Source organism: Zychaea mexicana (assembly GCF_025766255.1).
Source record: "Zychaea mexicana strain RSA 1403 chromosome Unknown BDB00scaffold_50, whole genome shotgun sequence".
Taxonomy (NCBI): domain Eukaryota; kingdom Fungi; phylum Mucoromycota; class Mucoromycetes; order Mucorales; family Lichtheimiaceae; genus Zychaea; species Zychaea mexicana.
The window spans coordinates 244,882-260,682 of NW_026516713.1; the positions used below are offsets into that span (position 1 = coordinate 244,882).

The 15,801-nt window shown below is 43.8% G+C and overlaps 6 protein-coding genes across 6 annotated transcripts; 3 read left to right on the plus strand and 3 right to left on the minus strand.

The window, feature by feature from the left end:
* Positions 1–743: 743 nt before the first annotated feature.
* BDB00DRAFT_873661 (uncharacterized protein) lies at positions 744–3,221 on the plus strand (the record flags this gene model as incomplete). Its single annotated transcript, XM_053127121.1, has 2 exons — positions 744–2,335; positions 2,555–3,221. 2 exons carry the CDS (start codon positions 744–746, stop codon positions 3,219–3,221), a joined length of 2,259 nt encoding a protein of 752 aa, XP_052978478.1.
* Positions 3,222–3,477: 256 nt separating this feature from the next.
* BDB00DRAFT_829680 (uncharacterized protein) lies at positions 3,478–4,229 on the minus strand. The gene has a single exon (XM_053123971.1). The coding sequence runs from the start codon at positions 4,115–4,117 to the stop codon at positions 3,713–3,715; it is 405 nt and encodes a 134-aa protein (XP_052978479.1). The 5' UTR covers positions 4,118–4,229; the 3' UTR covers positions 3,478–3,712.
* A 1,589-nt stretch (positions 4,230–5,818) lies between these two features.
* BDB00DRAFT_883568 (uncharacterized protein) lies at positions 5,819–7,769 on the plus strand (the record flags this gene model as incomplete). Its single annotated transcript, XM_053128246.1, is given in 5 exon segments — positions 5,819–5,949; positions 6,821–7,182; positions 7,203–7,437; positions 7,483–7,742; positions 7,759–7,769. The coding sequence occupies 5 exon segments, from the start codon at positions 5,819–5,821 to the stop codon at positions 7,767–7,769; spliced, it is 999 nt and encodes a 332-aa protein (XP_052978480.1).
* Positions 7,770–12,218: 4,449 nt separating this feature from the next.
* Positions 12,219–12,846, minus strand: BDB00DRAFT_829688 (uncharacterized protein). Its single transcript, XM_053123972.1, has one exon. The coding sequence runs from the start codon at positions 12,587–12,589 to the stop codon at positions 12,323–12,325; it is 267 nt and encodes an 88-aa protein (XP_052978481.1). The 5' UTR covers positions 12,590–12,846; the 3' UTR covers positions 12,219–12,322.
* A 313-nt stretch (positions 12,847–13,159) lies between these two features.
* BDB00DRAFT_829690 (uncharacterized protein) lies at positions 13,160–13,872 on the minus strand. Its single transcript, XM_053123973.1, has 2 exons — positions 13,398–13,872; positions 13,160–13,292 (listed from the first exon to the last, which is right to left on the minus strand). Exons 1-2 carry the CDS (start codon positions 13,701–13,703, stop codon positions 13,164–13,166), a joined length of 435 nt encoding a protein of 144 aa, XP_052978482.1. The 5' UTR covers positions 13,704–13,872; the 3' UTR covers positions 13,160–13,163.
* A 26-nt stretch (positions 13,873–13,898) lies between these two features.
* Positions 13,899–15,787, plus strand: BDB00DRAFT_829692 (uncharacterized protein). The gene is made up of 3 exons (XM_053123974.1): positions 13,899–14,993; positions 15,159–15,250; positions 15,362–15,787. Exons 1-3 carry the CDS (start codon positions 14,307–14,309, stop codon positions 15,426–15,428), a joined length of 846 nt encoding a protein of 281 aa, XP_052978483.1. The 5' UTR covers positions 13,899–14,306; the 3' UTR covers positions 15,429–15,787.
* The last annotated feature ends 14 nt before the right edge of the window (positions 15,788–15,801 follow it).

The following is a 15,801-nucleotide window of genomic DNA, read 5'->3' on the forward strand; positions in this document are numbered from 1 at the left end:
GTATAGATAGGGGAGCTTTACCACACCACACACTCCTCTCTTACCATATCAGTCCAACCGAAATCTTGTTATTCGGTTGATATCAGAGGCAATACTAATAACACCGACGACGACTCTTTACGCAACTCGTAACTCACAGGTAGGTACACCACACGGATAACCCCAGCACAATTTTTTAAAGAAGTGCAATACGAGAAAAACAATATCGGAAAGCAAGTAGTGAAAAAGAGAAAGAGAAGAAGGGCTGTGGAATATCACCCATCTTTCTTAAACATTAGGTGAGTCGTAGGTGCATCGAATCGACGTCACTCTTCTCTGAGCAGCAGAAGCCAACGCAAAGCGGTTCACAGAAAAGAGAAAAAAAAAGTCGGTCCCCCGCTGGCGCCCCTCCTGCTGGTTACTCCCCCATTTTTTTTACACTTTTTCCTTTCTGCTTTAAAGAGGGAATACATAAAAAAAGGCCTCTGTATTGGTTCACTAAAGCAAGGATAAAGCCCAAGAGAACAGCAATCACATTGTTTTTATTTGACTATCTTTGAGCTCTTGACTGATTTCACTTTGAAACCTCTCCACCGTCCCCCACCCAACCCTCCCCCCCCCTTTTTTTTTATCTTTGTCGTTCTCCTGCGCATTCCGTCAAAGTTTTGATTCGTTAACGTTGAATTGTGGGTTGGAAAAAAAGAAGAAGAACCAAAGAACAGACCTCATTATACATACCAGTATCGGAACTAGTCCCAAGCATCATGTCACATGGACCTCCACGCGCCTTCCAACCTCATGGTTACCCAACACCCTTGGCAGCACCGACCCATCATCGACAGTCCATGATGAACCATCAGTTGCAGACCATGACGACGGTCGCCAGTGCACAGCCCTTATCGCCCGCAGTGCATAACCAGCACGCCACAGCGGCAGCAGCAGCAGCGGCGGCAGCGGCGGCCGTGGGTGGAAGCAGCAGTGGAGCAGGAGCACCTACGAGCAGTAGCCAACAACAAGGTGTCATGGCTAGCTCGCACGAGCAAATCTATTGTGGGGTCTGCCAGACGGTTCGGCCTGCCCACTATTTCCCTGTGGATCGACGACTCGAATATAACGTATGTGATCTGTGCCGCTCAAGAGAATTTCAAAAACGAAAACAGCAGTTGGAGCGCTATAACAACGACGTGTACGAAGAGCCTCAACAGCGAACGACGTTTAAACACGCGCGTTTTCCGCCACAGTATAGTCATTACGCTGCTGCCGCTGCACCACAGCATATGCAGCAACAGCAGCAACAGCAACAGCAACAACAACAACAGCAACAACATCACCAGCAACAACAGCAGCAACAGCATTTGTCTCCGCAGTCGCTTCAAACGCAGCATCTGCAGGCGCCTTCTCCTTTAAGAATGCATCCTCAACATCATCACCAACAGCAACAACAACAACAGCAGCAGCAGCAGCAACCTGTGTCATCGCCTCAGGTTAACAAACCCACCCTACCATTGTCATCTTCCATCATACCAGGCTTGTCTCCACAGCAACAACAAAGTTTAAATAAGCCTCATGGATTGTTTTCTGCCTCACCACTGCGTGCACCGCCACCGCATCACCAGCAGCAGCAGCAGCAGCAGGAACAGCATCATCAACCACAACAACAACAGCCTCTTACACATCATGTGCATACTCAACAGCAACAACATCATCATTCACATCAACAACAACAGCAGCAGCAGCAGGTACCGCCTGTTTCGTTACCATTGACACTACCTCAGCAGCCTCAGCATGAAGCTCAATTCCATCATCAACAACCGTCTCCGCTACCATCGCATCCACCACCGCCGCTCGCCCAACCTCCTCGATCGCTACATGACATTTCTCCAGAACAACAACAACAGCAACAACAACAAATACCCATGCGGATTCCAATAATTGATAGCAATAGCAGTAACACGACACCACCTAGTGCTACCGCTACTACTGCTGCTGCTAGCTCTGCCAATACCCCAGCCAAAACAGGTTTGGCAACCATGTCATCCACTACGACTTCAACAACAACCAAGGGCAAGAGCAGTAACAGCAAAAGCAACAATAACAGCACCAGTGAGACAAAGGCTGCTAGCAGTACGCATCGATCGCCTTCTTCAAAAGCAGCACAAAATGATGTCCATTGTCAAGAGGTGTTGTCTCCCGAAGCATTTGTGTATGCACTCCAGCAGGAAACGGAATTTGAGCGGAAGCAGTATGTGGTGGATATCAATCCATTGATAACACGGTTGGGTGATGAGGCTGGTTTCACACAACTTGGTCGCGCCATTTGCGAACACATTTTGGCGGGCACAAAGTTTAATTTTAGGTAAAAAGACAGAGAAAGAGAGAACAAATCACAAAATCAAGGACAGAGGCTATTTTTGAGGGATGGTCGAGAGAGAGAGAGAGAGAGAGAGAGGAGAACTCTTGCCTTGGGGGAGGGGGTCAAAATGAGTGTGTATAACAGGTGGTAAGGGGGGGAAGGAGTAAAGAGAGGCACAGAGAAGAAACTCAATTGCTTTTTGGATTACTGGTCTGTGCTTAGTATGAAGGATCGAAGACGGTCAACCAAGGCACCAGACACATTGTCAACGCTGCGTTACTATTGTTCTCAGCGAGCGGATACGGCCAAACCTCGGAAAGGAGACCATCCCAAAGCTGCAAATCGATACGACTGTGCTGGCGCGTTGACGGTGATTATTGATCTGAGCAAAAAGACAGGCCATGTCACGTTGATCCACAAACACTCCCATCCACCATTCATTCCACACCATCACCATCACCATAACAGCCAAAACAATGCCAATGGTTCCAGCCGTAGAACTGCGAGTGGTAGTAACAGTAAAAACAACAACAACAACAACAACAACAACAACAGCAGCAATAGTAATATGGCACAAATCAACCAGCAGCAACAACAGCAGCAGCAACAGCAGCAGCAACAAATGCGGTTGATGAAGCAACGGCAGAAGCAGACGGAGAAACAGTTTGAAACTCTTCGACAAAGAGTAGCGGATTTCGGTCGATTGATAGAAAGCCAGCAGAGTCTCAGGAACAAGGAATTCATCCAAACGGCCACCCATGCGTTCATGCATGCGGACAAGATGCTTAATGCGTGTCGCTGGGTGGAGAACGCCTCGGAGGATCAGCAACAATTACAGCCACCAAACAAGTACACGTTGCATTACAACAAGCGAGGCGGTAATTTTTGAATTTAACCAAATATCCTTACCTTCCTACATATTTTACTACTACTACTACCCTGACCCACCGTCACCTATTACACGCTCGCCCAACTTAAAACTTACAGACAAAGTTCCTATTGTTGTGTCAGTTACCCTCTCTCTTTTGCTGTAATTCGATGAAAACAGTTTACATACACCCCACCCACGAAAGAAAAAAGAAATATACGATATCATATACCAGTCTCTCTCCCACTCTCTCACAGACACACTTTTTGGTTTGCCATACAAGTCTATTAGTTTGCTCGTCGATTTTATTGTTACTAGATCATTCTTCAATTGAGGACTCGGCAAGGAAAATATGGTTTTCAGCGGTGGTGGTTGAAATTCGTACATACAAGGAGAGAGAAAGAGAAAAGGAGCGTGGATATATCATTGTTCGTTTGAAGGATGCATGAAGAAAAAAAGCAGAATTGACACAAGAGAATGATAAAAGAAAAAGCATGAGCGAGTGATATATGCTACACATAGAAACGAGAGAAATGGGATGGGGGTTGGATGCTGAATGATGATATGGTAAGGAAGATAATGAATGTAAATGAGTAGAAGACAAAGAGGGTATATCTATCACAACGTTCTAAAGATTCATAATACTTTTCGGCGCTGATTGAACCAAGGTGTCGAGCGCAAGCGTAGCAGCAGTGATGGTGATGATGACGATATCCGTGGGACAATACCATCCATCTTTTTGGTGTCGACTTCAACCGTTTGAATTTGTTGCTGACATTGAGGCTGAGCAGGAGGGGGAGTAGTAGTAGTAGTGGTAGTAGTAGAAGGATGAGGCAGAGAGGATGAAGGATAGATATCAGGCGGTGTAATTGGTAATGAGCATTCCGACGACGCCACCGACTGCTTGTCGTAATCATCGTCTTCTTTGTCTTCAATTTCGCGCTTGTTGTTGTTGTTGTTGTTGCTGTTGTTGTTCTTGCTATACTGGTGGTTTACGACAGGTCGTAGATCCAGCTTTCGTAATGCGGCGGATTTTTTTTTCCGGCGTGCCGCATAAACGGTAGTCGAGCACTCCAAATCGTTGATTGGCACATATGCAATGGCGGGCTCTTCATAGGCTGGTGGAGGAGTGTCATCCTCGTCCTCGAGAAAATCAAACTCGGGCTCGTACTCGTGTATGATGGGTGCTGCTGTGGAGAAACTGACAGATCGTCGAGGTGTTGGTGACGATGATGACGGTGTGTCGATACTTGTAAGCTCGTTGTATAGTTTCTGTATGTCAACATGGCGTGTTCGTCCATAGTATCGACTTGGCCATGTGTTGGGATCACAAATTTGCTGTTCCATATTGGTATGTTGTATATGCACCGTGAGTGTGTGTACTTTTATATATAAAATATACAGGCAGAAAGGAAAAAAAGAGAGGGAGAGAGAGTGAGAGAGCGAGAGAATAGCCTGGACTGGTAAGAAGTAGGGAAAAGCGGCGAAAGGTAAAGCAAAGTACCTTTATATTCGTCACCGCTATCTCTTTTAATTCAAGGGGTGAACGGGCCTGCCTCTTCTTTATCACCACTAACTGAACTTGTCAATATGGGCATGGGCATCATTAACGCTTTTGATTGGACGCTCCAGAGGAGCATGTGCTCATGAAAAGCAGCCCGCAGCTTCTTATTTCTGGCTGCTGATTTCCCTCCCGCCTTGCCAGCCCACCTTGCCCGCATCTCCCTCTCCCCTTTTTCCCCAATAAAGCTGCAAATAACGAGCGAGAAAGTTGAACATACACCTGTCTCTTTCTTCTGCGTGATACCAAGGTCGAATTCGATTTGCTGACTGCACTATCCTTTCCATATTACCATCGTGCATTTTCGATTATAGATCGGTTCACTCTTTTATCATCACACACACACACACACACACACACCAAAAAGAACTCATCCAATTCAAAATAATCCAGGGAATATATGCTGTGTGACATTGAGAGCGTATAGACTGGCCATTGTTTCGAATACATAATAACAACTGACCATGTCACCTCTATATTAAGCACTTCTTTTGTCGTCGCCTACAATATCAACCGCCGCTGTGTAACCAAATTATATTTAGCAACCGCTCATAAATCCGGTTTTCGCCTTTCCTGCCCAGTATTCCGAGGATAAAGTGTCCAACAACTTATATAGTAAGCGGCAAGAACGCTTCCACTACTGCTAGCAAAGTTTGTATATACGATCAAAGGAATAATCACGTATCCATTTGTTTTTGTAGATTTGGAAGGTGCTCGTTTTTGTCATGGGACCGGAGTTGTGCCCTATAAATTAATTTTGTACATTGCAAAGTTTGTTAAAGGTCGCACCAAAGAACAGTAGCATCGCCACAAAACGAGGGATGCACTATGCCTATCCATCCATGCGATTCATACAGTGCTTCCAACAAGTAATGTCACAGCCAATCAAAATCTATGTCACTGGTCAATGAAAAATGATGTCATTGGTCAGCCAAATTAATGTCATAAGCCAATCAGAATGAATTTCATATTTCTAGAAATGTTGTCAACATTTTTAGCACCATCCCTCTCTCTCTCTTTCTACCTGCTTTTTTTTTATCGATGTACTATCAAAGTCATGTCAACACCCAAAAACAACTTAACACGCGGTCAAGCCATATGCCTTGTACTTGATATGGTGCCTACTGTTGAGAACCGACGAAAAGGAAATGACATACAGTGGTCCCCCGCTTTTCGCAACAGTGGGAAGTCCCAAAAATTGTTGCAGAAATCGAAGATTTGCAAAGACCGGGGGACTACATTTTTTATTATACTGTAGCTCAAGTCAGGTGTCATACACCGAACTGTTCACAGATAAACACAAGTGCATGTTTTAGCAAAGAAATGTCAATATAAAAGTCCAGGTGTTTCAATGAAAGCAATAAACCTTTGCCTTTTGTATTTTTGAGTATCCGTCCATTTCTTTTTCACTTAATGGCTAAAACATTCAACAAGCCAACAGCAGAGCAAGAAGATGGAATTTGGGAGGAGCATTCAAGCGGAAGAGCCAGCAGTTTGAAGGAGTTGGTTAACCTATTCGAGATTGGTGATCCAAACATCCCTGTCCCCGCCCGCTCCACATTCTCCCGAGTCTTGAAAAGAAGACCTTTAGATCCCTTTGCTTGTGATCGCTCAGCTAGCAGAACAGCCCGGTGCCGAGACAAAGGAGTATATGCTGTACGTATATACATTACTTCTCATAAAAAGGGAATAATAACACCTACTATGTGATCTTCTACGATGTGCATACATATAGGATATCAAATATTATATGTGTACCAATCATAAATTTACAAAGTTTACTTCTATGCTTTAACACACAAAGGACCCCGGCTACATGCAACATCCATAAACTGACTTTGACGTTGCAGATTATCAGCATGAAAACTACCTCGATGAGATGCAATGGATCAAAAACAAGTTTGCAAGTTGCATATTGCGAAAAAATTAAGTTTTTAGTGACAGGACCGGACTGATTGTTGCAGAAATCGCAGCATTTGCGAAAGGTAGGGGTGAAAAAAGCGGGGGACCACTGTAGTAGACGACAATGTGTTTAATGTTACGTATACCGAAGATCAAGGCCCTCAGCATCCTTTTGCTATGGAGAGTCAGTTATCGAGAAGAATCCGTTTACATACAAGACCTATCCTAGGACACCACCTACTAGCCCAACTTTACATTTAAGCAATACTGTGGTGGCCAGTGATAAATTCAGCGATTTCAGCAATAACAGTAACAGCAACAATAGCGACGCTAGCGACTCAAGCACCGATGATTCAATTGTCTACAACTCTGAAAGTCTACTATCAATCATAAAGTCAATGTGTTTTAAGAATGCCGATAACAAAGAGCCCTTTGACTATGCCTTTTATACCACGACGGACATCTACAACAACGTCACGAAGCAACTGCCACGACTACCCAAATTTATGAATGCGTCAAGTTCGGAAAAATTATCAAAGACGAAGACTTCGGCGAACGAATCTCCAAACGTGTCGAGGGAAATAATATCAAAGGACGAATGTTATACAAGCTCAAGGACAATGCGATCGGAAACTTGGTGGAATCAACATCTGCTTTCCGCACAGAAATCAATAACGATGGTAGCAATTGGATAAATGTTGGATATGTTAGGAAATCTCCAGGCATTGAAAGCGTGGCGACACGGCAAGGACTCCTCGAGGCAATGATCATCAAGTTGAGGAACTGATGTTTCTGTCGTCATATCTTCGCCTCTATCAGCTCAACGTCATCTTCACCGATCTTGGAAAGAGATTTCTTGGCGGACAACAATATTAACGGCAACAACAACATCAAGGCAACCAGCTTGGCTTATTGCGAAGGGGACACCCAAGCAATGATTGACTTCATTGGACACTCCATCAAACAGATTCGGCTTTGTGTGATTTCGTACGCTGGTTTGTCAAACGATCCTGGCGACGTTGCCATATTTCTAAAGTATGAAAAACGTTTCTCATATGCTTATTTCATACTAACTTGTTGTATCTTCTATAGGAGCTGTAAAATGATCAAATCAATCGTGGTGGATCATGACAGGTTTGAAGTGCAGACAGCACATTTCAGAGTGTAGACAGCACATTTCAGAGTGTAGACAGCACATTTCAACGTGTAGACGGCACATTTAGAGTGTAGACAGCACATTTAATGTGTAGACAGCACATTTCAACGTGTAGACGGCACATTTAGAGTGTAGACAGCACATTTCAATGTGTAGACGGCACATTTCAGAGTGTAGACAGCACATTTGAAAGTGTAGACGGCACATTTGAGAGTGTAGACAGCACATTTGAGAGTGTAGACGGCACATTTCAGAGTGTAGACAGCACATTTGAAAGTGTAGACAGCACATTTCAGAGTGTAGACAGCACTTTTCAGAGTGTAGACGGCACATTTCAGAGTGTAGACAGCACTTTTCAGAGTGTAGACGGCACATTTCAGAGTGTAGACAGCACATTTCATAGTGTAGACGGCACATTTCAGAGTGTAGACAGCACATTTCATAGTGTAGACAGCACATTTCAGAGTGTAGACGGCACATTTCAGAGTGTAGACAGCACATTTGAAAGTGTAGACAGCACATTTGAAAGTGTAGACGGCACATTTGAGAGTGTAGACGGCACATTTCAGAGTGTAGACAGCACATTTGAAAGTGTAGACAGCACATTTCAGAGTGTAGACAGCACTTTTCAGAGTGTAGACGGCACATTTCAGAGTGTAGACAGCACATTTCATAGTGTAGACGGCACATTTCAGAGTGTAGACAGCACATTTCATAGTGTAGACGGCACATTTCAGAGTGTAGACAGCACATTTCATAGTGTAGACAGCACATTTGAAAGTGTAGACGGCATATTTCAGAGTGTAGAGAGCACATTTCAGAGTATGAACAGTCTATATAATGTAGACGGCACGTACTACTGGTAAAGATGGCGAAAAGACTAATAGTTGATGTGGGCATGACGTTCATGTGTTTGTCGTTGTAATAGTAATCGTTATCAGCTAAAGCAATATTTTAAGTATATTATGATGCACTGTAAAAACTAAATCACTAGTTGGATGAATCAAGAAGTTAATTTTACGAAGATTACAATCGTCGCTACTACTACTGTACTATTACTATACATACAACTACGACGGCCTATATCAACGCTCCATGTGTGAGCGGACTATCACATTTCATTATTATACCATGCAGCAAAATAAAACATAACTCAATAGATCTGCTTACAATATCGATGGTCTTAATAATATAAGCTTTGACATATGAATAGCTCTCACTGTTTCTTGAGAAAAAGATTCAGAAAGCAAATCCGCTTGACACAGCTGCTATGCATGTTTTATTAGCCATCAGGGCCTCTACAGCAAATGCCCATATATATTTGCCACTCAACAGCATCTTTTATAGCTTCAGTGAAGTAAACTTAGAAGGGACGCAGCAAATCCGTGTTTAATTCTCCCAATATGTTGCTTGATACTTCAACAATAAATCGCTTCAATATAAAATGCCCGCTCGTCATGATAGCGACATAATTGATAGACCAAAATCCCAACACTATAATGAATTATCACATTATCAAATGTTAATTATCAATGAGACCTGACAGATAGATGCCCCAGATGGTATGTATTATGTATATGGAGAGCTCTGTAGAAATTTTACAAAGAATACTCACTAGAATCATGCCCTGTCACTAGTAAGTTTCCTTTTTTAGCAAAACAAATTCTATCTTTCATCACTATATATTTCCAATGTCATCACGCCTCATTCCAGTTGATAGAATTGCAATTGGGTCCAAGCGTTATCATTGATGGGGATGCCGCCTCTAATAGTACTCAAAAACGACAATCACTCATGAAGTAACAAAAGCTAGCAATTGTGTATAAACAAATAAACATATAAGCAATCTGGTAATCAATGGTCTTATTAGGTACGTACACAAGGGGCTAGTGTAATTGCTAATATGAATTTACAAGTTTGTTTCTGATATGGACAGGTAGATGTCGATGAAGAAGGGAAGGGCCAGAGAAGAAGAGATGAGGAGAAGGAAGCACAGAAAAAGCTACATAATAAAAGAAAGGAAGCAGATATGGCGGGCTTTTTTGAATGCAATGACAATCAAAGCCGACCTAGACAGTCAGATTATTATGCTTGCTTAAATAAAAGATGCACAAACTAGATTTTTAAAATGTAAACAGTGCAAAGCGGGCTAGTCTTTTTTTCTTTCTCAATAGATGAGATTCTATTACTGATCTTTTCTGTATAATGATATGTCTACTCGTCAATGTATAACAGCTAGAAAAAGCAGACTTGCATCTCAAAGAGCATGTAGAAAGACGTTTTGTGCCCAGCGACCATTTAGTTTATCGGCAAGAGTTTATATAGAATATCAAAATTTGCGTGTACAGTACTAGTACAACAAGCTGTATCACGGGGGGGAGGGGTTGTTGTTCCAAAAAAAAAACTGTGACCGCATATAATGTAGTAAAATGATTAGCAGGAGGGCGTCTGTGCAAGTGCGCTATCTATACCCGCACTGATATGTAATGGTTGAAAGAAGCTTATTTCTGAAAAGAACTCATCAGAGTGTAATAAGTCATGTATGTAGGAGTAGTAGTAGAAAGCCAAAGCACAGTACCAGATTGGTAAGCAACTAAGTCTGATTTTGCTAGACTTTACTGGTTAGTCTATGGTTTTTTCAGTATAGGCGTAATAATATTTTAACTAACTCTGCAAAATACCATTGACAAGAGGAAGAATGTACGTCACTTTTATGTAAGTTACCGCACAGATGTTATTGTAAAAATCGAATGATTTAATGCGTGCGGCAACAAAACCTTGGGTTTCTCAACGATAAATAGAACGAAGTTTTACACAACCAGCTAGCTTTGGTCTAGCTGCTTTGGATCACACTTGCGAAAACAAATAGTGGGGTTATTGCCGAGTCTTCTTGGGGCGACATATTCTTATTTTGATAACGTAAGCCGAAAAGAAAAAGAGGGTGCCGTTGTATCAGCAGTGCAGATAATCGATGTAGTTGTGTACGAGTGGCAAACAGGGGAATTGTATATTTACCATAGTATGTTGTATTGTGTACAACAACACACCGGAACTGGCCTCTTTTGGCACTCTTTGATGATGAGACGGAAAGGAACGGAGATGAGGCGTCGGCATGTGAAAGTAAGTTATATAGGCGTTTGTATCACACTTGTATTAAAAATGATGCGCATGGAGCACCTTTTGGAGTTACCATTGTCCTTCCCCTCCCCCACAAAACCTCCGCCGCCGCTGTTCACTGTGGCATTTAATGTAGTGCACGCGCCTGTTACACAGGATTATTAATATGTGTGAAGGGAGGATGTATACATTTTAGGCGAATTGCGTTATCAGAACATGGGGAAGGGGAGAGGAGACAGTCAGTTAAACACCACGGTACGCGCTCTAGATGGCGTCATTCACATGGGAGAAGGGAAAAAAAGGGACAAATCTCAAGGGGGAGTGGATGATGATGATTATAACTATGACGAAGTAAGTTACTAGAAGCTACCGTAGCAATTTTGAGTAACAAGGGAAAAAGAAGGGGGAAGGGGGATGCTTACTTACACTGGGGGATGACATAGACACTATTGGTCACTGCTTACCTTATTTATGGCAACACGGAAGGGTTGGAGGCAAGCAACAACAATAATATTAGTGATGCCATGCTGCAAATGGGAAGCAAACAATAAATAATAAATATACACTGTCTGCTAGAGGGTCCCACGGGTAATAATACCATCATCATCACTACAAACACTGTGCAAGTTATTCTCTCGCAGTGAGTTAGTAGTGTTGTACAGTAACACGGTGTCATACAAAAGGGATCGACGCGGATATGTTCGTGATGACGACGATGGTAGCAGTATTAGTCTGGTATTCAGTAAGTGGTAATAATATTATTATGCATTGCACTTGATCCGATAGTGCAGCAATGTGTGCATGTTTGTACCCTGTGGAGGCAATTTAAAGATGGGTCTGGCCCATGCCTCCTCCTCCATGGCCCTTCTCCTGTATGATGTTGCTGTGGTGGGGGAGAATGTACCCCCTAATTGTAAGTGTTCTATTTTTGTGTTCAACAGTGAGTATTTGCTTATAGGCCAGTACTAAAAGTGATGCATGCATAGGAATTCAGTTACGAGCCACCTATCAGGTTCTGGGCGAATTACCAAAGCACTGGGGTAGCAAAAAAACAAGACGTAATGTATTGGTTACACCAAGAGGGGGTGGAAGGGGCGACCCAAAGAGAGTTTTGACACCAACACGCATGATGATGGATCTTCAAAGGCTCTCTTCTTAGGTTTCTTTAAAAGGCAAGTCCATGACATCATGTGTGACCCTGGTCAGGTCAGCCAACGGGCGCTCAAATGTGGAATGACGAGCCAACTCAAATAAAAGAAGTTTTTTCTTTCTTCTTCCCTTCCAGCCCTGCAACAGAAAAAAGAAAAGGTGTTTGGCCAATGTTTGTGTCGCCATCCTTCTTTTTCTTTTCTTCCCTTCCCAATCTCTTTTCTGCCACACCGTCCCCTATCCATTTCCCACTACTTGCTGCTGTCTTGCTGCTGCTGCCACGATAAGTGATGATACGCTTTCCAGAAAGTGCCACTGATAGCTCATTAGCATGCTTTTCCACCTCTTAGTCTGTGGGTACATATCATGTTGCACCAGTACTTGGAAGCAGAAGACATGATACGTGTGGTACCATTCTGTGTTGGAAAAGGATGCCAGGAAAGGAAGAAGAAGTGTGAAGTGAAAGGCAGAGAGGAAGGAAAAAGAAGAGGAGAGCAGTGGCATATGGGAATGCAAAGGAAGGTACGTGACTCTACTCTTAGCTACGTAGGGCTTTCAGAGGCCAGGTGCACAAATAAAGCTCATCCTACTGCGCCGAAGAAGAAAAAGTGTATATAAAAAGGGTCGCTTTTCCAGTTGGGCAAAGAAGTTTTGTCAGCGACCCTTGCTTTGCTACTGCAGTGTGTGTCGATAATTATGTGTGATTGATGCCGGTGGAAGTGGTGGCGATGATGATGATGATGATGATGATGATGATGATGTTATTATGCCTGTATCCGGAAAAGGGATGTTCCTAGAATAGCAAATGACGTATTTTGTGGCCCCTTAGCACAGAGTACAGAGCAAGGGAGGGAGCAAGGAAGGAGAGAGAGAGGGAAGGGAAACAAGCTCGAGGAAAATGGCAATGGTTGCCTTATAAGTAAGCGATGACAGCATAGTTTGTATCATACCGCAGACCCGCAGATCCCAATGCCTGGGCGGCATTTCCATCCTTGGCAACCACGCGACCGCGGTTATATAGCCGGCCACTTTTTTTTTTTTTTTTTTTTTTTTTTTGCTTTCTTCTTCTTGTAGGTCCTTATCGACTCCCCCAACTGCTCTCTCTTTCTCTTTTCTCTTCCATTGCTCTTGCGCCCAACCTATACGCGCGCGTCACTCGACTTGCTTCAATTATCCACCGCCTGATACTACTGCTCTTACCACTCGGGTAACTAACACCTACTCACAGTCAGAGGCGGGACACCCCACCCCCCTCCTTTTTGCCTTTTTGATAAAACTACTAAACACTCACTCTGCCAATTCCTCCAATTAGTTTTTCCATTTCAAAGAAAATCTCAGTTAAAGCCCGTCGTGCACAGCCACGAAGCAACTCAATTTGTCCACCATTACGACATTCTACGCAGAAATCCCTGATTGCACGTTGTGCGCTGTTCCTTGCAATATCACCCCTCTTACGCGGTGCCCGGCCGACCCATTCCGTGTACTTTCCCCATTTGGACAACCAGTCATGCAACCCAATCCTGATTTTTACATTCTCGGAGCTGAGGACACCTCTGGCATATACCCGTTCCTGAGTCAGCAACAATTGCAGCAGCAGCATATACAGCTTGAGTTCCATACTACAACCAGCACACCCTCAGCAACGACCACCACGACGACCACAACATCGACGTCCCCGTCATCTGCGTTGCAATATGCAGCACCGGAAGATTTTGTCATGCATGAAAATGATGCCATGATCAGTGAAAATCTTCGCTGCCATCAACAACAACAACAACAACAACAGCCTCATCTTCGTCTTCAACAGCCACAACAGAATCATCCACCGGAAACAGCATTTCAACAACAACAGCCACAGTCACAGCATCATCCTGCTGCGCCTCCCATCGTATCACCACAGCAACGACAGACACTTTCCCAGCAACAACAGCCACAGCAGCAGCAGCAGCAGCCACACCAAAATAATATATGCAGCGGAGTTGATTTCAGACGACGCCGCAACTGGTCCGAACGCATCCTGAACGAAATCGCGGGTCTTTTGCATGTCCTGTCGCCGGTCGGCAAGATACTGCACTGCTCGCCCTCGAGCGTCGAGCTGACCGGCTACGCACCGGAAGAGCTCATCGGCCGCTCGCTTACCGAATTTCTCCACGTGGATGACATTGACATTTTCATCCGCGACTTTCACCGCGCCTTCCACACGCGCTCGCAGATTAAAATCATGTACCGATTCCGGAAAAAGGATCAAAGCTATACCCTGTTTGAGACAATTGGCCATCCACGCACAGACGTGCCAGGACAGCCGCCCGGTTCATTCTTTGCTATTGCTCAGCCTTACCCCACTGCCATGGACAGCTTGTTTGATTCGTTCTTGGAACTCAAGATGGAAAATGAGTGGCTCAAGCAACGGTTGCGTGAAATCCCCGTTGACGTGCCTGTCGAGCCTGTGTTTAATCTCGATCATATCAATAGCAATACTGGTTCTGATGTTATTGTGGGAGCAGAAAAGCAGCAGCAGGATAAATTGTTTAGTAATGATGGAGGATATACGGGCAAAAGAGGTGTGACCGAAGAAAGCACGACAACAACAACAACGAGTAGCAGTACAACAAGCAGTGTTGCTGCTGGAAACAACAACAGTTTATGGCTGAGAGATGATGCAGTGATGAATGTGTACAGCAGTAACAATAGCAATGCCAGCTCGGGCAACAATAGCAATCGTGTTCGGTCACCAGCACCACCACCACAACAACAACAACAACAACCTTCAAATCCAGCGGCAGCGGCAGCAGCTGCAGCTGCAACTGCTGTCGGAATGGTGTCAACGGGCGTTGTGGATATGACGGAAACAACGGCAGCAACAACAAAAACAACAGGCGAATTGATGAAGGATAAGTCAAAGCGAAGGGTAAGTTTAATGCGGGTTGTTTGTTATGTCTGGGAGAGCGGGGAGATTTTTTTTTTCTGTTCGCAGATCAAGATTATAACCGGCCCGTCGGGTTATTTTCAACGACAACAAAAACAACAACTTCAATAATAACAACGTGTGTCGTACATGTGTTTTTTACTACAGAAGAAACAAAGAGGCGCGGATGAATACGTGTGCACTGACTGTGGGACTGCCACGTCTCCCGAATGGCGTAAGGGCCCTCATGGTCCAAAGACGTATGTAGCATTCATTCATCCATCCATCCATCCGTCCGTTCTGCTACCAATGCATGCATCGAATGGTGTTGTTCTTCTTTCTATCTTTTACTAACTGACTGCCGGGAATAGGCTGTGCAATGCATGTGGATTACGATGGGCAAAGAAAAGTAAGAGAAAGGGTTTAAGTACGGACTAGCGCAACAACAACAACAACATTAAAAGAAAAGTACACACACACATCACATCACATCACATCATACACACAACACATACAACATTACAACCACCACCACGACCGAAAAACAACAACCCCATTAAAGCCGCCGCTGGGACAGTCAGTAATTTGCATTTATTCCTTTCTTCGACATCAAACAGCATCCACTCTCACCTACTCTCTCACTCATAACCAACACCATTGTTTCCTTCGTTCTCTCTCTCTCTCTCTCTCTCTCTCAATCTGATTTTTTTTATCTCCTGTCTCGGCAATTCCTAAAAAAGAGAAGAAAAAAAGAAAAGTAATAAACGTAAACTTTCAGCGAGGGTTTGTTCCATCTTTTTCCATTGTTGTT